The sequence below is a fragment of the Camelus ferus genome, chromosome 23 (assembly GCF_009834535.1).
Source record: "Camelus ferus isolate YT-003-E chromosome 23, BCGSAC_Cfer_1.0, whole genome shotgun sequence".
Taxonomy (NCBI): Eukaryota; Metazoa; Chordata; class Mammalia; order Artiodactyla; family Camelidae; genus Camelus; species Camelus ferus.
In genome coordinates, this window is record NC_045718.1 from 17540797 (window position 1) to 17564947 (window position 24151).

General features: G+C 33.5%; 1 protein-coding gene across 1 annotated transcript; it reads left to right on the forward strand.

Moving 5' to 3' along the window:
* Nucleotides 1-8: 8 nt before the first annotated feature.
* On the forward strand, nucleotides 9-23626 carry LOC116659312 (membrane cofactor protein-like). The gene is made up of 11 exons (XM_032466741.1): nucleotides 9-36; nucleotides 5588-5773; nucleotides 6086-6185; nucleotides 9081-9166; nucleotides 9973-10170; nucleotides 16663-16845; nucleotides 19059-19106; nucleotides 21415-21465; nucleotides 21985-22020; nucleotides 22517-22706; nucleotides 23376-23626. The coding sequence occupies exons 1-11, from the start codon at nucleotides 9-11 to the stop codon at nucleotides 23446-23448; spliced, it is 1179 nt and encodes a 392-aa protein (XP_032322632.1). The 3' UTR covers nucleotides 23449-23626.
* Nucleotides 23627-24151: the final 525 nt, after the last annotated feature.

Here is a 24151-nt window from a genome sequence, read left to right on the forward strand (position 1 = left end):
GAAGTGCCATGGTGCACGGAGGTCGAGGGTGCTGCAGTAAGTTATTTAGTGGGCACTGCGAGTGGGTTGAATAGGGCTTAGAGCAGTGTGCTGGAGTGAGCTGGTTTTAAAGCTCTCCAACCTGTGGCATGGAGCCTTAGACTTCCCACGAGGGAGCCACTGAAAGGATCTGACTTGGAGGAGCCTTGGCCACTGCACCGTGTCAGTATTACTCGGGTAGCACTGTGAAAGTGACCTGAATGACAAGTGGAAATACTGGTAAGGAGACCTATTCAGGGACTGTTGCAGCAATCCAGAAAAGAAATGAGAGTGGCTTGAATTAAAAGTAGATAGTACACCAGAGACTGACACAATGTAACTGACTATACTTCAATAAAAAACAAAACAACAAAAAAAATAATGAAGTAGAGATAGAAACAGACAGAACAGGTATTTTCAGTTGTGGAAACCGTGTTCTTGTGTGCCGGGCGTAAGAGTCAAGAGAGACCACACTGAGGCTTCATTGTGTTATTTGAGAGAGCGTAATACATTCCAAGTGCAGCCGTGCTGGGGAGGCAACTGAATACATAGACGTGGCGTCCCAGCTAGAGATGTGGGATGGAGAGAGGGACTTGGGAGGCAGCTTGCTTCAGTGGTAATGACGTCATGAGTGTATATATTCTCACCTGGGGACTTTGCAGAATGAAATCAGTAAAGTTCCTCCAATAGCCTACAAGGGATATCACATTATCCAATCAGGCAGAGAAGGGAGAGCAGGAGAGGACAGGATGAAAACCAGGTGGTGGTTTACTACCTGGAAACCAAGGAGAGAGAGCTTTTTAGCCAGGAGGGAATGGTGAGAGAATGATCAGTAGCTACAGATGTTATAGACAGGGTACCTAAAATTACTGAGGGAGAAAGTATTAGCGTGAGTTTACCAAGAACGAGCTTACTTACTTTGAAATTAATTTAAGTGACTTATAAATTAGTGGGAATTGAGAAATAAAATTTATAGTTTCAGTACTAAAGATCGAACTTTGAGGAAGCAAAGAAAATTTTAAAATACATTGTGTAGACAGTGAGAGAAGGAGCAGGATAGTCAGGTTTCACTGAGTTTCCAGTTTTGATCAGAGACCATGATTCTCTGAAGGTAACTCCTGGGCAGGGTGTGTGCTTATGTCACAGGTTTCTGTTTTGTTTTGTTTTGTTTTAATTTTTGCAAGCAGGCAGTGAGTGCTTGCATAGTCTTTGAAAGTATATAGAGAATAAACAATTCTCTTGGTTCACAGCAGAGCACTACTTCACATTCCTGAAACTAACCTGGAACACTGGGGAATTTTCTGAATGCAGCCTATCGCATTATGTAATGGCGTCTAGAGTTAAAGAAGAGCATTGCAGCCTAATAATAATTGTATTGTAAACTATCCAGAAAAACCTCAGTCAAGATGTTCTTTTTCTGGAGCTGAGAATCTTTAATTTGAAAATCCTCATAAGAAGAAAATTCAATGTTCTGAGCAGAAGATGAATTTGATTATAAAAATGTGTGATATGAGAGTCAATTATTACAGTGTAAGAAGTGTGCAGTCTACTGATTGCCCAAGCAGATTCTAGGCTGCACATGGATGAAAGTATGTCTCTCATGATGCATTTTAGTGAAGAGAAATACTTCAAGCTAGTCGAAGGGACTAAACTCTCCAACTGACATTTCTTTTTCCATATAGACAGAGCACTACATGTGAGAGTCATATTAGGAATTCTCTCTCCTGTGACTTCAAGATAGTCACTGAAATCAAGTGCATAAACAAAGAACACTTGTATAATTTAATTACAAGCATGCTGTTAACTTGAGCTCTTTCTGGGTGATTCTGGGAAATGCTAGAATGACAGTAATACATTTGTTTCTAGTATGGAATTAGATACCATTTCTATCCCATGTTTTTTACCCATATTAACATGAGAATGTCTGGCTCAGGGTATTCAGTAAATTTACTGCTATTAATAAAACTCAACTCTATACTAATCTTGTTTTTAAACAATGCTTTTAATGACTACAGCTTTTTGGTTTTTGCTTTTATTTGGGGAATTTTATTGAGGAACGTTCATGTATCAAGATCTGCATAGTGGGAATGTTGAAAGCTAAATGTTGAAACAATTTCAGGCCATGATGTAAATGAAATGTTGGGCAGTATGTCAAGAGAGGAGTTTAGAATTGAGAATATGGTGTGAAAAGTGGGAAACATTTCACTTGTTTAGAGTTCTCTCTTGAGCAGTCTCTCAATCTGAAGTAAGACCAGGATCCAGGGAGTAAGAAAAAAAAGATTCCTCAGGGATCAAAGTAGGTCTGTCTCCCTTCTTCTTGGGTCCTTAGCCTTAAAGGAGGGGCCACTGCTTTCCTTTAACCCTTTAAGACTAGATGTGCCTCCATCACATTATTTTACATAAGTTTTCTAACAGATTTGTTAGGTTATCAAGCCCACAGATAATTAAAAGAAAGAGGAATTGCTGAAGTAGGAATGACACTCTTCTAGGGAGGAACTCCTCCTCTCCCCCAAAAAAACACCCCAGAATAAAACATTCTAAAAGCATAGCAATATAGTATCTTTCCTGTCAGGATCTATTAGATAAACAGCCCAACTGCTACTTCAGGGAGCTTCTAAAGAAATGCATGATCTAATGATCAGTGAAGGAAAATTGAATTATATTTAAAGCAATGTCAAGAAAGCAATTTTTAAATGTAAGTCTATTTAAAGTAGTAAGTTTTTATATTTAAATGGCATCTATTCATAACATTCTTTAATTCATGAATATGAAATATATGAAAGTCATATATTGAAATACTTAGTCCACACCTATTTTGATCAATGAAACCCACAATGTTCACTTAATAATCACCTCTTACCGTAGCATTTTTTGAGGACCCACTGCCTACAGAGATTTCAAGATAGTAATAGAGAAAGAAGGCATATGACCCCTGACCCCTAGGAACTTGCCTTCTGAGAGGAATCTGAGCCTGATGTGACAGGCGATCATATGCTTGTGTTTCAAACTATGGAAGGATAATCTGAGCAGAGTGCTATGTACTTAGGAGACTTCTCAGAGGAGAGGGGAGGTTTCGAATGAATTTAGAAAAAAGTGGGGAAGGATTCATATATATATTCATTATTTATATATATATATATATAAAGTAACAAATACATTGGTGTTTGTCTCTTTCCATTTACTGTTGAGTGTAAATTTAGCTTACTCTTCAACAAATCAGAAAGTAATAAAATATTATTTAAAGTAAGCAAGGATAGGGCTGTTTGTTTTTTTATGAGTTGTATGAGATGTTTATATATTCTGGAAATTAAGCTCTTGTCAGTCTCACCTTTTGCAAATATTTTCTCCGATTCCATAGGTTTTTGTTTTACTTATGCTTTCCTTTGCTGTGCAAAAGCTTATAAGTTTAATTAGGTCCCATTTGTTTACATTTGCTTTTTTTTCTATTGCCTGGGTAGACTGCCCTAGGAGAACTTTACTGAGATTTATGTCAGATAATGTTTTTCCTATGTTTTCTTCGAAGAGGTTTATAGTGTCTTGTCTTATATGTAAGTCTTTACACCATTTTGAGTTAATTTTTGTATATGGTGTGAGGGAGGGAGTGCTGTAACTTCATTGATTTGCATGCAGCTCTCCAGTTTCCCCACCACCATTTGCTGAGGAGAATGTCTTTACTCCATTGTATGATCTTGCATCTTTGTCAAAGATTAATTGACCAAAAGTTTGTGGGTTTATTTCTGGGCTCTCTATTCTGTTCCATTGATCCATATGTCTGTTTTTACACCAATACTATGCTGTTTGCTGTTTTGATTACTGTAGCTCTGTAGTATTGTCTGAAGTCTGACTGGGTTATTCCTCCAGCTTCATTCTTTTTCTTCAGTTTTTCTTTGAGAATAATGGATCTTTTGTTATTCCATACAAATTTTAGGATTATTTGTTCCAGTTCTATTAAAAATGTCCTGGATATTTTGATAGGGATCACATTAAATCTATAGATTGCTTTGGGTAGTATGGCCATTTATCAATATTAATTTTCCAATCCAAGAACATGGGATATCTTTTCATTTCTTTAAGTCCTCTTTAATTTCCTTAATCAATGTTTTGTAGTTCTCCACATATAAGTCTTTCTCTTCTTGGTCAGATTAATTCCTAAGTTTTTAAACAAACAACCCAATCCCAAAATGGGCAGAAATCCAAACAATTCTCCAATGAAGACATACAAATGGCCAATAGGCACATGAAAAAATGCTCAGTTATCACTAATTATCAGAGAAATTCAAGTCTAAACTACAATGAGGTATCATCTCACACTAGTCAAAATGGCCATCATTAAAAAGTTTACAAATGATAAATGCTAGAAAGGGTGTGTAGAAAAGGGGACTGTCCTACACTGTTGGTTGGAATGTAGTTTGGTGCAGCCACTATGGAAAATAGTATGGAGATTCCTCAAAAGGTTAAAAATAGACTTACCATATGACCCAGGAATCCCACTCATGGGCATATATCCAGAGGGAACCTTAATTCAAAAATACACATGCATCTCAGTGTTCATAGCAGCAATATTTACAATGGCCAAGACATGGAAACAACCTAAACGTCCATCAACAGATGACTGGATAAAGAAGTTGTGGTATATTTATACAATGGAATACTACTCAGCCATAAAAAAGATTAAAATACTGCCATTTGCAGCAGCATGGATGGACACGGAGATTGTCATTCAAAGTGAAGTAAACCAGAAAGAGAAAGAAAAATACCGTAATTTTGAAATCCCAGTCTATCCCTTCCCACCCTCCACCCCAAATGTGGAATAGTCTACACTGTATAGCACAGGGAAATATACACAAAATGTTATGATAACTCACAGAGAAAAAAATGTGACAATGAGTGTGTATATGTCCATGAATAACTGAAAAATTGTGCTGAACACTGGAATTTGACACAACATTGTCAAATGATTATAAATCAATAAAAAATGTTAAAAAGAAAAGAAAAATACCGTATTATACCAGTCATATGTGGACTCCCCCCTCAAAAAAAAAAAAAAGACAAATGAACTTATTTACAAAACAGAAACAGACTCACAGATGTAGAAAATGAACTTAATGGTTACCAGGGGAGGGTGTGATGAGAAGGGATAAACTGGGAGTTCAAGATTTGTAGTTACTAATATATATAAAATAGATAAACAATAAGTTCATACTGTATAGCACAGGGAACTATATTCAATATCTTGTAGTAACTTATGGTGAAAAAGAATATGAAAACGAATATATGTATGTTCATGTATGACTGAAGTATTATGCTGTACACCAGAAATTGACACAACATTGTAAACTTACTATACTTCAATAAGAATATAATATATACCAAAAAATAAATAAATAAAGTAAGCAAGGCACATACTCCACTGCTACCACCATTTGGGTAAAAGCACGAGACAGTCATTTAAAATCTTGCCAAGAACTTCTCCATTTATTCTGTACGACCTACTTGCTGCTAGGTTACAGTCCTTGGCTGGAAAAGAGATAAAATCTTTAATTTTCTGTTTTTATTCTTTTATCCTTAGGTTACTGTATTAATCCACCAGTAATGCAGAGTATGTATCTCAAGTCTCCCCTTAAAAGCCGTTATCAGACTGGGGAAACACTGGAGTATGCGTGTAAAACAGGATACACTTATATGTGGCCTTATTACCTCTTAACTACTTGTGAGCCAAATGGCTCATGGAGCTTTCTTGAAGAAGCTTGTTTAAGTAAGGAAACAAAACCATTTTGTTTGTTGTTTTTTGCTTTCTCTGGAAATGTTTACACATTTAAGGTCTGTTTTCTGCTACAACAATCATGGTTTTCTTATGCAAAATTAGGTTTTAGATATCAAGGCATTTTTTCAGACTCTGAGAAATTGCCAGGAAAGCTTTCTCTTGATACTTGGTTGCTGTTTTAAATTTGTCCTTATAATAATTAAAGCAATATTTCATCACTAGAAAAGAGCAGTGTAGAATTTTGATCTTGATTTAAATGTTTTGAAATTGGTATTGAAAATGAATTTGAAAATTTTCTTTTAGAAAAAGCATGTCCAGAGCCAGAAATCGAAAATAGTGAAATATTTGCCCCAAATGACAGCTTGTCGTTTGGAAATGCAATTCTGATATCTTGTAATGTGGGGTAAGTAAATTGCTCCTTGGAGGAAATAAGGTAAATGTTACGATTTCTTTGTTTCTCACCTAAAAGTTGCTTTCATTTTACTTTCTAGGAGACAAGCTATGCTTGTAGCCAGACAGCCCTAGGGCTGTTTAAGGAGATTTAAAAGATGTGTCCCTAATAGAAGTTTAAATTGAAGAAAAGTGAAATTGTATACTTATTATATGTAGTATTAAGCCTATTGAAAGTATCAGAAATGTAGTAATCATCGTGACTTTATCCTTAACCACAAAGTGCATCTTATTTAAAATGGCCAACACTCAGAGCTGAAGGAGGGCTCACCAAATGTTGTGTTGTTGAACATACATTTTCCTTTCTTATCTATGGTCTTTCGTCTATTTCCTTTCTTATCTTCCTGTTTGCTTGTTCTATTCATTATTGTGAGTAGGGTATTGAAATGAAAGTTTCCAACAATTATTATAGAAATGCCTATTAGGCACATATGTATATTTCTTCCTTCAATTTTTTTCAGGTTTTGCTTCATATATTTTGATGGTCTGTCATTAGGTGCATAAATGTTTATAACTGTTATACCTTATTGCAGTATCGAATCTTTTATTGTTATGTTATGTCCTTTGTCTATTGTAAGCTTTTTTCATTTAAAGTCTGTTCTGTCTGATATTAGTATAGCCAACCCTGCTTAGTTTTGCTTCTATTTGCATGGAATATCCTTTAACTTTCAGCCTATTTGTGTATGTGGATGTACAATGCATCTCTTTATACACAACCTATAGTTGGATCATGAGTTTTTATGCATTTTTCCAACCTCTGTCTTTTGATTAGAATATTTAACTCATTTAAATTTGAAGTAATTACTGATAATGGGAGACTTGTATGAGTAATTGTGCTATTTGTTTACTATATGCCTTATAGCTTTCTTGGCCCTTCATTTCATGCTGTACTGTCTTCTTTTTTGTTTATTGACTTTTTAAAGTGAAATGTTAAATTCCTCACTCATTTCTTTTGTGTATATTCTATGGCTGTTGTCCTTGTGGGGATTACATTTAACATCCTAAAGTTATAACATTCTAATTTGAATTTATATCAGCTTAACTTAATAACATACAAAAACTCTGCTCTCCTTTACAGCTTTGTCCCCACCCATTTGGTTGTTAATATTAGCAAATTAAATCTTTATGTATTATGTGTACCAAAACATAGACTAATAGTTCTTTAAAATGGATTAGTCATTTTAAATTTGGTTTTCTATATAATATGTATTATATAAATAATATATAATAATAATTGGGGTTAAAAACAAAAGTTAAAGTAATTCTAATTTTTACACTGATAGTTTTTTTTGTTTGTTTCTTTAAATGTGTTACTCTTTAAAGTATGAAGAAAACAAAAATTTCAGTTACAAACTATTTTTACAATACTACCTTTATAATTACCCATGTATTTACCTTTAGTGAGATGTTTATTTCTTTATATGGCTCAAAGTTACTTTCCAGTATCCTTTCATATCACCTTGGGCATTTCTTGCAGGGGAGGTCTACTGGTCGTGAACTACTTCAGATTTTGTTTATCTGGGAGTATCTTAATTTCTTTATCTGTGACCAGAAACAGTCAGCAAACAGAGCACAGATTCTTCCTTTTCAGCTACCCTAACTCCTGCAACCCACGTGTACACTGCTTCAGAAACATATGCAGAGCTGCCTGCCACACTGCTGAGGGTGGGGACTGGAGCTACTATTTTCCAAAGAGCTGATAATGACTGATATTAATGCAATTTACCTGCCCTAGCTTTCCCCTGGAATTTGCAAGCCCTCAACAGACTCCAGAGTTCCAAAATAGTGACATCAGGCATATTCTGACATTGCAATTACTGTCTAGTTATGGAGACAGATTTTTAGTGCTTCCAAAACTACCACCTCCCAAAATCCCCTCCTGAAACACTATAATATTCAGAAAATGATTGAGCCTTGACAAAAGTCAACTGGAATCATGTACAAGCAGTTTTGCTGACTATTTTTTAATTGATCAATGAAAAATGGTTTAAAATATTAAATCATCCTCTCCATAGTTATACAGAGAGAACCTACCGGGCACTTTGAGGGGCACCAACAGTTCAAGTTATAGACTCTCTTCAAAAAAAGTTGTAGCCTATTCACAAACACAGTGTATACTAATGCAATATATTAAAGTAAAATTGTAAGTAAGAAGTGACAAAAACATAGAACTATTTAGGATCATTACAATGAGAGTCCAGAAGGAGGAGAGAGTTCTGTGAATTTAAATCATCAGAGAAGATTTCATCAAGTAGTGTCCGGAGCTATTTATTCCTAGAAAGATATTCTGATTTAAAGAATGTAATATGAGCTAAAACTCACCTAGCACTCACTATGTCAGATGCTAACTCATCTAATTCTCAAAACAACCCATGACATGTATACTATTATCCTTTTTATATAGATGAGGAAACTGAGCAAGAGAAACATTAAGAGACTTGCCCAAGCTCAAATAACAAGTCAGTCTTAGAGCCGGGATTTAAATGCAGACAGGCAAGTTCTAGAGCCTGGTCTCTCTTCTCAATAAGGACTGAGCAGGGTGGTGTGAGCAAAAGCATAGAAGTGAATGTGTGATGCATTTGCCAGAGACAGCAAAGGGGGCCAGACTGACAGGCATGACAGAGTAATTTAAACATTTTACTCTGGGCCAATGTGTGTTCACATGCAGAAACTCTTTATTTGATTAAAATGGAAGATTTGGTTAGCACTTCCATATATTGTGTCTTTTAAGGAACATCTCCCTCAAACTACTGTGTTGCAGAAACACAGCCATATAAAAATGTTCTTCTTTATTATGGGTGTTGTGTTAACTGGTAAAGAAACAGTAACCTCTTCTTTTTTCATTTAGTTATTACTTAAATGGAAAAAAAACCCTAACTTGTAACCTTATTGGAGGAGAAGTTTATTGGGATGACAAGTACCCAGTATGTGAAAGTAAGTAAATTCTCACTTTAGAATTTAGACCAGGAATTTTCAAACTTTTTGGGCCTAGGGACCTGTTTATTCTTTTGAATCAACAGTGGTCCCAAAGAGCTTTTCTTTATGTGAGTTATGTCTATTGATGTTCTTTATATTGGAATTAAAAGATTTTAAAACACTCAATTATTAATTCATTTTTAAGAAAAGTAAACTCAATACATGTTAAGATATACACATATTTTTATGGAAAAATCAAAGTTTCCAAAACAAACAGTGAGAATGTGGCATTGTTTTACGTTTTTGCAAATCTCTTCAATATCTGGCTTAAAGGAGGACATTAGGACTCAATCTGTTGAAAAAATCACAATTTATGGAAAATTTCACTATACACTTACATGGATAACAGTGAAAAAAGACAATATCTTGGTATTATTGTGAACCACTGATGTAGTAAACTGATACGTTTATAAATTATAAAGTACTTCTCAACTAGCAATGAATTTCATTTTTCACCATAAACAAATTTTTTCATTAAATTTCCATCTTTTATGATGACTAGAATAAAACTTAGCATGCCCTAAGAGATAAATATAGATATTTAAGAAAATGAGTTTTGTTCTTGACAGTACATTTCTACATGATTTGAATTTAGGGTAATACCTTTTCTCATGGAAACTTCTAAATGGATATTGAATTCACAGCTAACTTCTAGAAATCATATATGAAATCAGTTACTAAAGGACGTTTATAGGACTTTATTAATGCTGCCTTAATTGTTCACCTTCTTTTGTCTTTATTTTCTCTTTCTTTCCCCTTTTAAGGAGTTTTATGCGGACGACCTCCAAAAATAGAAAATGGAAAACACACCAATAGCTACAGAAATATATTTGAATATAGTGAATTAGTGACTTACAGTTGTGATCCGTTAAATGGACCAGATCAATATTCACTTGTTGGAGACAGCAAGCTTATTTGTTCTGCACATGGCAATTGGAGCAGTGATGCTCCTAAATGTAAAGGTAACAATATTTCCGTATGTTTCCTTCTTCATTTCTAAATACTGTGAAACACTTTGTAAATAGTTTTACCTGTCAGCAAAGGAAGCAGTCATTTGTGCTTCCTCCTGACTAATTTAATTTAGGCCAAATCCAATAGGAAATATTTCCAGTTGTGGGTTTCCCACACCTTACCCCTGGCATTCCAGTTTACACATCGTGAACTACTATGTGTGTATGTATATGATTTTTTTCTTGAAAAAAATTAAAAAACTCAACACACACTACCTCGAAAATATGAAAGTTTCTTCTTACATTTCAAAACATCTGAAAGTTCTGGCTACAAATAATGGTGGAATAAATTTTAAAAGACTAACTCTCTCATTGATAAGGATGATAAACTCTGGACAAAATATATTTTAAAAACAATGTTTAAGGCACTAGAGACTGAAATAAAGTAGGGAGATGCTAGAGGGAATTTGATTCTCAAGAGAAAACAACCACTGAATAACAGGAAAATACTCTTTCTAAGTATATATGGAACATTCTCTAAGGTAGACCATATTCTAGGCAGTAAGGTTATTTTTAACAAATTTCAAAGGGTTGAAATCATTCTGAGTGCACTATCTGATCACAATCAAATGAATGTAGAATTAAAACAGAGATAATCTAAACATTCCCAAATATTTTAAAATTATGCAAAACACTTCTAACTAACCCATGAGTCAAAGATGAAGTAACGAGGACATTAGAAAGTATTTTGAGCTGAATAAAAATGAAATATTAAAATTTGTGTGATACAACAAAAGCTTTGCTTAAAGGGAAATTTACATCATAAAATACTTATATTAGAAAAAAGTAAAAGTCTCAAATCAATATTCTAAACTTCTACCTTAAGAAATTAAAAAAAAAAATTAAAAATTAAAAAGCAAACAAACACAAAACAAGGAGAAATAAAATGATTATAAAGATAGACAGAAATCAATGAAATTGTAAAGAGAAAGTAACAGAGAAAACCAATGAAAACAACCCTGGTTCTTGGAGCAGATCAATGTAATAGATAAAGCTACAGCTGGGCTGACAAAAAAAGAAAAGACATTTAATAAATCAAAGAAAGACAAAAATCTGTGTGTTATCACTTATACTTGGAATCTAAAAAATACAACAAACTACTAAATATAACAGAAAAGAAGCAGACTCACAGATATAGTGGTTATCAATGGAATAGGGGTGAAGGGGAAAGACAGGGGTGGGGAAGTTGGAGGTACAAACTATTGTGTGTAAGACAGGCTACAAGGATGTGTTGTACAACATGGGGAATATAGCAAATATTTTGCAATAACTGTAAATGGAGTGTAACCTTTAAAAATGTATAAAAATTAAAAATGAATGAGTTTTTCCAAAAAAGAATGAAAAAGAGAACAACACTAAATATTCTTCAGAATTTAAAGGGATAATAAGGGAATAGTACACAAACAACCTTATGTCTATAAATTTGACAACTTACATGAAATTGACAAATTCCTTGAAAGATAAAAAGTACCAAAATAACTTCACACAAAGATACAGGTAACCTGAATAGTCCTATATCTATTAAGGACATATAGTGTGTTGTTAAAAACCTTCCCACAGTGACAGCTGAGGCCCTGATGGACTCCTTGGGGAATTGTACCAAACATCGCAGAAATAAGTAATAGCACCTCTACACAAACTCTTCAAGAAATGTAAGAAGATTTCATGAGAACATTACCCTGATACCTAACTCAGACAAAAACATTGACAGAAAATTATAAACAATATCCTTAATGAATATAGAACTTCTTAACAAAATATCAACAAACCAAATCCTGCCATATATAAAGATAAAAATGCATCATAAACAAATAAATTTATTACATAAATTCAAGATTGGTCAAATTTAAAAAAATTAATCAGTATTATTTACCATATCAAGAGACTATAAAGAAAAAATTAATATGATCATCTCAATAAAGGCAAAAAAAAAAGAGCAACTGGCAGAATTCATCATCTTTTCATTATAAAACTTATCAGCAAAGTAGGAATAGAAGGGAACTAGCTGTCTCAACCTGATGAAAGGAATATCAGAAATCTCACAACCAACATTATACTTAGAGGTAAAAGACTAATTTCTTTCCCCTTCAAGGTAAGAAGAAGTGTATCTATACTCACCACTCTGTTCAATATTGTACTGGAGGTCCCACCCACTCTGGTAAGACAGGAGAAAGAAAAAGGCGTACATGTATTGGAAAGAAAGAGATAAAAGTTTCTATTCATTTATGACATGATTGTCTACAAAGAAAATTCTGCAAACTGAAGTTTTAGCAAGGTTGCAAAATATAAGATCAGCATACAGAAATCAATTGAATGCCTATATACTAGTAACAATTCATTACAAATTGAAAATCTTTAATGTACTATTTATAACAACCCCAAAGCATGAAATATCTGCATCTAAATCTAACATATGTGAAAGATTTAAATAGTAAGAAAGTATTAAACACTAATAAAAGAAATTAAACAAGATCTTAATAAATAAAAGGATATTCATTGGCCATGAAATGGAGATTCAAAATAATAAAAATGTAAATTCTTTGTAATTAATCTATAAATTCAACACAATCCCAGTAACAATCCGAGTAGAGCTTTTTTTTATTGACGTATAGTCAGTTAAAATTGTCAATTCTCATGTACATTATAATGTTTCAGTCATACATATATATACATGTATTTGCTTTCATATTCCTTTTCCTTATAGTTGACTACAAGATATTGAATATGGTTCCCTTTGCTATACAGAAGAAATTTGTTTTTTTTTTTAATTCTGTGTTATATATAGTAGTTAGTATTTGCAAATCTCAAACCCCCAGTTCATCCCTTCCCACCATCTTTACCCCCCAGGTAATCATAAGTTTGTTTATTATGCCTGTGAGTCTCTTTCTCTTTGGCAGACAAGTTCATTAGTGTCTTCTTTCTTTCTTTTTTTCTTTTTTTTAAGATTCTACACATGAGGGATATCATGTGGTATTTTTGTTTCTCTTTCTGGCTTACTTCACTTAGAATGATGATCTCCAGATCCATCCATGTTACTACAAATGGCATTGTTTTATTCTTTCTCATTGCTGAGTAGTATTTCATTGTATAAATACACCACAGCTTCTTTATATAGTCATCTGTCAATGGACATTTTTGTTTCCATGTCTTGACTATTGTATATAGTGCTGCTGTGAACATTGGGATGCGTGTACATTTTTTAATTTGAGTTCCCTGCTGATACATACCCAGGAGTGGGATTTCTGGATCATATGGTAAGTCTATTTTTAGTCTTTTGAGGACTCTCCATACTGTTTTTCTTAATGGCTGCATTACACTACATTTCCACCAACAGTGTAGGAGGGTTCCCTTTTCTCTACAACCTCTCCAGCATTTATTGTTTGTGGACTTTTTAATGATGGCCATTCTGACCAGTGTGAAGTGATATCTCAATGTTTTTGATTTGCATTTCTTTGATAATTAGCCATATTGAGCATTTGTTTATGTACCTATTGGCCATTTGAATGTCTTCACTGGAGAATTTTTGTTTAGGTCTTCTGTCCATTTTTGATTGGGCTGTTTGATTTATTTGTTATTAAATTGTATGAGCTTTTTATATATTCTGGAAATTAAGCCTTTGCCAATCACATAATTTGCAAATATTTTGTCCCATTCTGTAGGTTGTCATTTTGTTTTGCTTATGCTTTCTTTTACTGTGCAAAAGCTTATAAGTTAATTAGGTCCCATTTGTTTATTTTTGCTTTTATTTTTATTGCCTGGGTAGGCTACTCTAGGAGAACATTGCTAAGATTATGTCAGAGGATGTTTTGCCTATGTTTTCTTCTAAGAGGTTTATAGTGTCTTGTTTTATATGTAAGTCTTTATGCCATTTTGAATTTATTTTTGTTTATGGTGTGAGGGAGTATTCTAACTTGGTTGATTTACATGCAGCTGTCCAGTTTTCCCAGCACTACTCGCTGAAGAGATTGTCCTTATTCCATTGTTTATCCTTGCCTCCTTTGTCAAAGATTAATTGACTGTGAGTCTGTGGGTTTATCTTGGGCCTCCAGTAGAGCTTTTTGTATAAATTGGCAAACTGATTCTGAAATATATATGGAAAGACAAAAGAACTAAAATAGCTAAAACAATTTTGAAAAAACTGCAGGATACACTCTAGTTGATGTCAAGACATAGTATAAAGCATACTCTACAACATATAAGCAAGACAGTTTGGTATTGGTGAAAGGATAGCCATGTAGAGCAGTGGAATAGAATAGTGAGTCCAGGATTAGACCCTTGAAAATATGTCCAGTTGGTTTTCATCACAGATATACAAACAACTCAGTGGGAAAACAGTTTTTTCAACAAATGATACAGGCACAACTGGATACCCATATGCTCAGCCTGTGTTAGTTCCACATGCAAACATTTATTCAAAATGGAGCACAGGCATACATGTAAAGCCTACAACTACAATACTTTAATGAGAAAACATAGAAAATATTTGAACCAGCCAAATGTTCCTTTAATACAATCCATAAAGCATGATGCTTTAAAGAAAAAAATTAATAAATTGGACATTCTAAACTCAAAACTTCTGTACTTCAAAAGACATTTAGGGGGGGAAAAAAGCAAGAGACTAGGAGAAAATGTTGCAAAGTACATATCTAATAGCTGGCTTGTGTTTATGATCTACAAAGAACTTTCAAAACACAATAACAAGAAAATAAGCCAATTTTCTTTAAATGAGCAAAAATTTTAGTAGACATATTTCACCAAACATGATAAGAAAATGGCAAAAAAGTACATGAAAATTTGGTCTATATTATTAGTAATTACAGGAATGTAATTAAAACCAAAATGAGATCCCACTAACCACCTATCAGAATGGCTGAAATTTAAAACAAAAATGAAGAATAATACTAAGTAGTGGTGAATCTATGGAGCAGTTGAAACTCTCATACATCGCTGGTAAGAATATAAAGGTGTACAACCACTTTGGAACAGTTTGTCAATTTTGCAAAAAGTTGTATATATACTTTCTATATAACCTGGCAGTCTAAGCAGTCAGATATACATGTAATTGAAGTTTCAGAAATAGAGAAGAGAGGGCAATATAAAAAATCATTTGAATAAATATGTACCAAAATATTTCAAATTTGATCCAAACAACAACCCTACCCAAACCAATCCAAGAAATGTAGTGACACACACTGTCAGGATAAATAAGAATTTTAAATTTACCAAGAAACTCCCAGCAAACTAAATACACCATGGTAAAAAAAAAAAAAAAAAAAAAAAAAAGCCTACTGAAAACAAAACAAAAACAGAAGGAAGGAAGAGAGGAAGGAAGGAAGGAAGGAAGGAAGGAAAAAAGAAAGGAGAGAAGGAAGGAGGGAAGGAAGGAAGGAAACAAGAGAGGGAGAAAGAGAGAAAGAAAGAAAAGGGAGTCAGTGACAGAGTAAAAGGTATTATATTGAGGACATACCTACCCAACCACCACTTTAGCCAGGCTGACTGCTCTTAAGGACCTGTGAAGAATAGAAGACAGTAATTTCTGCTAATGTTCTGAAAGAAAATAAAGCACTTAAGCTAGAATTCTCTGTCAAGGAGAAACCTTTCAAAACTGAAGGGGAAATAAAAACAGTTTTAGATAAGCAAAAGCTGAAAGAATTAGTCATTAGCTGACTTGAACACAAGGATTGATAAGGAAGTCCATGTACTTGATGGAAATTCAGATCCACGGAAAAGGAGGAAGAACACTCTTCTGGTTTAAAAGGCTTTATGATATCTGGCCTTCATCTATTGCTCACATTTATTCTGATAAGATGTTCTCTGGAACTCACTGCCCAGCCCAGTGTTTTTTGGTTTTGGTTTCTTTCTTTTCCAACTTCTGCAAAAGTAATCCTCAAGTCAATCTAGAGGGCATGGCCTGTGTTTTACTTCTGAAGAAGTAGAGTAGAGTGGGGAATACCAGAGTACACCAGTGTGAAGCCTAACCATTTTGCATGGCTGGATTTTTCAACTTTTAAGTTTGAGTATTTAAAGTATTACCTTCTCCAAAAAGTCTTCGCTACCTTTCTAAAAGAGCAGGGAACTCTAACTAGTGTCACCATGATCTTTAAAAAAACAGTCCTAGAGCTAGAGTATCAAAAGTTGCATTTGAACTTACCTTCAATTTGTATCTGATAGATCTTTCTTAAAACTTGTCAGTAATGGAAAAATAAATTAGGAAAGACAATAAACTATAGTGACAGTCTGCTCTAGGTGAAAAAACATTAGATTTCTCTAAATCTTTTTGCCTAGAATTCAAATGCATAAATAAAGTCTTTTTTTTTTTTTTTTCAATTAGCATCTTGCCTTTCATTCCTTGCCTCTTTCTTCCCACTGGAAATTACTGCTTGGCACTAGTTTTTCTATGTGAAATTACCTTTCTTTTAATTCTGAAATTTCTCCACTTTTCAGTGGTCAAATGTAAACCTCCAGTACTCGAACATGGAAAAGCAATATCAGAAATTAGAGAAGTTTTTACCTACAAAGACGTGGTGATACTTGAATGCCTCCAGGGTTTTTACCTTAATGGCAGCCATGCAGTCTTCTGTGGTGGTGAAAATACTTGGGAACCTGAGATGCCGAAGTGTATTAAAGGTACAACTGTTTGTCTTTTTTTTTTTTTTTCTGTCTTTTAACTTTCTCTTTTAGTTCTTATTTTGTTCACATTGATAAGAATAAGTGAAAAGAAGCAAACTTAATACTTAACTGGGACATGTATTCATTTCCATGGCAGATATATGACAAAATTTACATACAATTCTGCTGCTGTGGTTTCTCATGCTGTTAGAGAGTCAGCACATTGCTTGTCAGCGCATTACACAGGCGTATTAATACCTCTTGTTCAGTATTTTAATGTATAAAAAGAGATAGGAATCACTTTTCAGAATAATTTGAAGCATGGGAATTTTTACCTTGAAATTGGTCAAAAATGAGAGGCATAATTCATATAAATGAGGGGAAAGCAGTAATCCCAAGTGGTTAATCCTACATTATTTTGTTTTTCAGTGCTGATTCTTCTCAATACAACACTTCTAGTTTCATGCCATTCAGATATAGTAATTTCCTGTTTATAGTTTACAAAAAAATCTTTTAAATTCATGTGATTTACAGTCATCATTTTTAGTAACGAAAAGTTAAAGAATATAGTTACAGTCATTTTAGTTGTGATACTTAGTAATTCTCAAAGCATTTGCCATAGTCCGCAGATATCAACCGTGTGTAAACTTGGGCAAGTTATGTAAACCTTATATGTGTTTACTTACATGTAGGATGATCTAATACCTTTCTCACTGGGTGATAGCAAAGTTGGAATGGAGGGCATTTGAAACACTTAGCAAAGTACCTAGCATCTAGAAAGCTCTTAAAAGTAGCTCCCATGACTTACAGCATCCCCTTTACAGAGTATCTTCCAGGTCCAGGACTATGGTTCATTTCCCAGACTGCAACCAGTTTGCTTAATTTTACAAACTGGGAAATTTCTGTTGTCACCTGATTAAAACCAGTATTTCTACCATCCACACCATTCTGCACCGCACAGAGTTATTATTTTTCTCTCTCCTGGGCATTCTTATTTGGCAACAGCGGGTAAATCTCATAGCCACTGAATGGCAGGAAAAGTATCTATTGAAATGAAGTGGGTGATTTCTGGCCAGGACTACTGATCAGCTGCTCTGCTTAAGTCTTGAGAGACTTTGAATGTGATGGAAGGAATTATCTTCCTGATTTTAGGGATCGCACCTCTGGCTTCTCTTTACAGCAGCAGAAGCACGAGACAAGAGCAAGAATGGGTAGAGCACGAGCCTGGGCAGAGGGTGCTCAGGGTGCTAGGGAGGCTCTGCTCACTCAAGTAACATCACTTCTGTGAGTTTACTTTCCTGTTTAATGAAGGTGTGGAACTCAAAGCTCCATGACTGGCTTCTGTTGTGTTTGTCTTTTTCCTGTTGTCCTAATATTTTCAAAGATTGAGGAGAATTATTCATATTAACAGGGTAATTAGAGCTCCTTTTTAGAACGGCTGTAAATCTGGTACCTCGTATCACCCTAGAGTACCAGGATGAGGTGAGGGCTGTGAAGATTTGGGGGGAAAGAGATGATTTTTATTGGACGATATATAAAGAAGTTATACTCATTGACCCATCCCTGTTTAGTCACAGGGTCCTAGTGAGAATATGCACTACAATATACTATGTTTGTTGATACGCTGTTTTGAAAGAGTGGACCGTAAACACTTCTTAAGGACTTAGAAAACATTGATACAGTTTAGTGTTTGAAGAACAGAGAAATTGTGCGAAAAAAACTTATGAAAAGAAGAAACTACAGGGATTTAAAAAAAATCAAAATCAACTCTCCTTATGGGATTGTTAATCATTTTTTTATCATCAGTTTGAGAAAGACTATACCAAAAGCATCAGTAGCATCATAAATGATGTTAGGTCAGGTTTAAATGTGCTAATATGAAAAAATGTCTAGGAAATACTATGCCAAAAGACAAACACAAAAAAAGATACAAATTATGGAATATAATAGTGCCTGACCCTTTTAAAGAACACTGAGTTTTATGATTTATAGTTGACTACAGGGATTTCCATTATAAAATACAAAGTTGTGTTGTACATTTTATGCATACATCCTTACCTACATGTGCAAATATACACTTAGACTAAATTCCCAGGAGTAGACTTGCAAAGTTCTGAGTGTATTGTATTTTTTATTTGAGAAATAATTAATCTTTTTCTAAAATTAGAAAAAATAGATACATAATTTTGTGTTGATAAGGCTGGTGCATTGAGTCAAATTTAATTTTGCAGGTTACAAGCCTACCTATCCAAAGAAGCCTCCAGTTTCAAACTATCCAGGTTCAGTAACTCTTTATCCTTCATATATTGTTAAGAACTTTATAAGGTGATGGGTACAAAATCATGTCTTGCTTAATTTGCATTTCTTTAATTATCAGTGAGATTGAACTTTTTCTTATCTACATTTATTTATTATATTCTTTCTTACTTTTTCTATTAGGTTTCTTAAATATTTTTCTTGTTGATTTGAACTTATAAATTAAAGCCCTTTTAACATGAAGTGAACTTTTTTCCTATGTTTATATTTTAGCCTTATTTTCACTAGTCAGTTTTTTTTTATGATTTTTATACTGTACTATTAGATGTAGGTTGCTTTTTATAAATTTTTGTTACATGAGTGGTACACAAATATAATTTTGTAAATTTTCAAACATTGCAAAAGTATGCAGAGTGAAATTAGATCCCCTGATCTTTCTCTAGCCTATTACCTGAGTTAATCACTATTAATAGTCTAGAGTGTCTCTATATATTTCTGTAGATCAAAATCCTTATATGTGTAGTTATACATTTAGTTTGGTGGTTTTTTCCTCTCTTTTTCTTATACAGAAATGTTTTTAAGTGCCAGCACCATTTTCATTCCAACCAGTGATGCACAAAGTTTCCAATTTCTCAACCTCTTTGCCAACATATATTGATTTCTGGGTTTTGATAATAATTATTATAATTTATGTTAGTTAATTGACTTGAAGCAATATCTCATTGTGGCTTTTATTTGCATTTCCCTAATGGTTAGTGATGTTGAGCATCGTTTCAAGTGAAGATATACAAATTGCCAAGAAGCCATTTCTCTTTGGAGAAATGTTTATTCAATCCCTTGCCTATTTGTGAAATGTGTTGTTGTTGTTGTTGTTGTTGTTGTTGTTGTTGTTGTTATTGAGTTTTAGGAGTTTGTTACATATTTTGGATATTAATCCCTTATAAGGTAGTTGTAAAACTTCACTGTTTTGCATGTGGATATCCAGTTTTCCAAAAATTGTTAGTTGAAAAGACTGCCCTTTCCCCACTGAGTGTTCTTTGTACCCTTGTGAGCGATCATTTGTCCATATAAGTGAGGGTTTATTTATGGGTTCTAATTTAGAGCATTGGTCCGTGTGTATGTCTTTCTGCTAGTAGCATTCTGCTTGATTATTGTAGCTTTTTAGTATGTTTTGAAATCAGGAAGTGTAAGTCCTCTCAACTCTGCTCTTCTTTTTCAAGATTTTCTTGGCTATTGCTAGCCCCTTGAGATTCCATATGAAGTAAATTGGATTTTTCTATGTAAAATGTATTTTCAAGACGGTGATAAGACATATAATTAATCTGTAAATTACTTTGTGTCATATTAACGTCTTAACAATATTAAATCTTCCAATCTATGAACACAGGCTGTCTTTCCATTTATTTATGTCTTCTTCCCTTTTTTTCAATGTTTTTATAATTTTTGTGGACAAGTTTTTCAACCTTCTTGGTTAAACGTATTTCTGAGAATTTTTTGATGCTATGAAATGAAATTGTTTGCTTAATTCCCCAGTTTGGATTGTTCATTATTAGTGTATAGAAAGATAACTTATTTTTGTGTGCTGATTTTGTATCCGTTAACTTTGCTGAATTTATATATTAGTTCTAATAGTTGTGTGGGAGTGTTTCTGTGCATGTGTGTGTGATCTTTTTAGAGATTTTTATGTAAAAGATCATGTCATCTATAAACAGACATTATTTTATTACTTCTTTCCCATTTGGATATTTTTTATTTTTATTTTTTAGTAAATTATTCTGACCCAAACTTCCAATATTATGTTGAATAGAAGTGGAGTGGCAGAATTGTGCAGCCTGATATTCTTGATATTAAGTGAAAAAATATTCTTGATATTAAGTGAAAAAATATTCTTGATATTAAGTGAAAAAAATTTTAATATTTCAACATTGAGTTTGACATTAGCCATGAGTTTTTCTATCCATGGCCTGTGTGTTGAGGAGTCTTTCTATTCCAGAGTAATCTCTAAATCATTTTTAAGTACTCCTCTTTTAATTTTAAGTAGAATCACATTGAATTCCAGGCTACTTTTGAATATACACTGATGATTAGTTTGTTTGCCGTACCACAGAATTAGTGACAAGGAACATCAGTGGACAGGAGGAAGAATGTTGATGGCACTGAATATAAATTTATAATATTTTATGATGCAGCTTTTAATGAGAAACATTAATATAATGTATAAGGAATATTAAATTATAATTATAAGTTATAATTATAAATTATAATTGTGAATGTATAGATCTTCAAGACTTATTTAGTCTTTTTTTTTAACCTATTTCCATTTTTTTCTAGGATATCCCAATCCCAAAGAATTACCGTCACTTGAAGACTTTGAAGAATTAGGTATTATTTTAATTATTAACAACCCCACATTATGAGACCTTAGAGTTAGTTCTACATGGAAATATCATTTTCCAATCATTTGTAGGTAGGGAAGAAACAATGTGTCACAATTAGTAATAATTGACATTTATAGTTATTTTAGTAGTGCAGATACCATGACAAATGTAAGTGGTAATTTGCATAGATGCATATAGGCAATTTTCTTTAATCTAGTGAATTCTAACTGTCTTAGTAACCTGTACTAACTACCCTGACATGGTCGCTAGAACACAAAACAGTGAAAAGTGAGGCTCCTGTTAAGAGTTTCACAAGGTGGATCCTAACCCTGAAACCTGTTTACAAGGGTTCTGTGATCAAAATGACTTGGATGCACTAGCAGTCATGCCAAAATTATATTGATAAACCTTTTTTTTTTTTTTTTGCTGTAGTATTTAGATGATCTGATCAAAATCAAAACATAGTTGCTCTTTAGGACCCATACATGCTCAATGTCTTCAACACTGTTCATTTTTTTCTCAGATGTAGGAAGCTTTGCTGTGTTTATCCTAACAGTAAGTAAGTATCCCAAATTTTTATATCATTTAAATCATAATGTAGTATAAAGAAATGCATTATTTTTTCAACGATTTTTCATTTGCTATAGTTTTAATAGCTTGAAATTAAGTAAAAACAGTCTAGAAAAACCCGACCTTTTATATGATACACCACTTTGTGCTGGTGACGGTACATGCTTTTATATTCTGTATATCCACTTGGTAATAAGCAGTAAAAAATAAATTTTTTTTCAAGATGAGTAGTCATGCGAGTCTGTTTCTTGAATATGCTTTTGATTATTTCCTAAATTAAACAAGGAGTTGGACCTACTCTAAACTGCTTTAGTGACTTCCAGGGAATTGGATTTAGATACTGAAGAGTCAAGATGGAATATAAATGCTTAAATAAAATAACATTTTCTGACCACGGAAATGTAACTAACATTTATTTCTGCTGCTAGGTTTGGAATCTTGGTAATTAGTTAGTGACATGTCATTTGTTTCCTGTTTTCTTTCAGTTGTTGCCATTTTACTAGTTTTGACCTGCCTGTACAGATGTCTTCAAAGAAGGAAGCAGCAGGAGAAGGAGAAGAAAGAAGAGGAGGAGAAAGAGAAGAAAGAGAAGGAAGAGAAGGAGAAGAAAGAGAAGGAGGAGAAGGAGAAGAAAGAGAAGGAGGAGAAGGAGAAGAAAGAGAAAGAGCAGAAACGGTCAACTACAGTGCATTTTCTCTTAGTCTAACCTTTTTACTCTTGACATACTTTTGTGCAGTTATTATTTGTAGTCCATGTTGCATGCTGTGTTTTCTTTTTTTATGTTCGTGCATGAGGGTGCTGTCTGAAATGCATTTCATTACTGAAAATATTTTTAGCTACTTTTCATATCATTGCAACAGGAGAAATTTATGCAGTTTCTTCAACTATTACAACTGCAAGAAACATTTCAGTGGTATTTGATGTTTAAGTTCTGCAGTAAACCATGGACTATTATGAGGCCTTCCCTACTCTAGGTGTAACCTACTTCCTAGATTGGGCTAGTAGCCAAGATTAAAGTTTAAGTGGTTCATGGTAGAAACTTTAACATTTGTATTCACTTGCATTTTATGATGAAAATATCCATTTGTCTGCACAGCTTAGGTAGTAGTAAGAAGCTATGTAGCCACAATTCGGTTTCACTTCATTTAGAGTTGTTATCTATATAAGTTAAGCTGTGGAATTAAAAGCAGCATTATTTGATTTCCCTTTTATGTTCTCTTAATTTACTAAGTGGCAGTAAAACTGATGGGGCTAAAGTTACTGAAAGGTAATATTTACAAGACATCTCTTTAATTATATCCTTCTCTTTATCTGTAAAAATGAAAAAAAGTCAGGGGGGCTAAGAATAGAAAAAAAGAAGAAAAAATCATATCTACTAAGGAAAACCGAGATGTTAAATATAAAACTTAAATTTTAATGAAATAATTTACAATTTAATGAAAGACTTAAATCAAGGGCAATAAACATAATGAACATAGACACAAAAGTCCCCCAAAAATGTCATTAATTAAGGAAATTGAGAAAGATACAAATAAATAGAAAGATATTTCATGCTCATGGATTGGAAGAATTCACATTGTTAAAATGCCCATACTATGCAAAGTAATCTACAGATTCAACGCAACCCCCATCAAAATTCCAATGGCATTTTTCACAGAAACAGAACAAGCAATCTTAAAAATATCTGTATAGAACCACAAAAGACCCTAAATAGCCAAAGCACCCTTAAACTGTAAACATCATGCTCGCTGGTGTCAAACTATATTATAATGCTCAAGTAATCAAAACCGTATGATATTGACATAAAAACACACACATAGATCAATGGAACAGAATACGGAGCCCAGAAATAAACCTACATGTATAAAGTCAGTTAATTTATGACAAAGGAGGCAAGAATATATGAAGAAAGAACAGTCCCTTCAACAAATGGTGTTTGGAACTGGACAGCTACATGCAAAAGAATGAAAATGGACCACCATCTTACACTATACACAAAATTAACTCAAAATCTGTTGAAGACTTGAGAGTAAGACCTGAAATCATAAAACTCCTGGAAGAAAACATCAGCAGAAACTCATTGATATCCATCTTGGCAATTTATTATTATTATTTTTTAT

What these genes read in the sequence shown, in the direction of transcription:
- LOC116659312 (XM_032466741.1), top strand. Translation starts at nt 9, where the DNA reads ATGGTGCACGGAGGTCGAGGGTGCTGCA. An exon ending in CGGAGGTCGAGGGTGCTGCA is followed by an intron (nt 37 to 5,587) that starts GTAAGTTATTTA and finishes TTTTATCCTTAG; the next exon opens with GTTACTGTATTAATCCACCA. An exon ending in TCCAGTTTCAAACTATCCAG is followed by an intron (nt 19,107 to 21,414) that starts GTTCAGTAACTC and finishes ATTTTTTTCTAG; the next exon opens with GATATCCCAATCCCAAAGAA.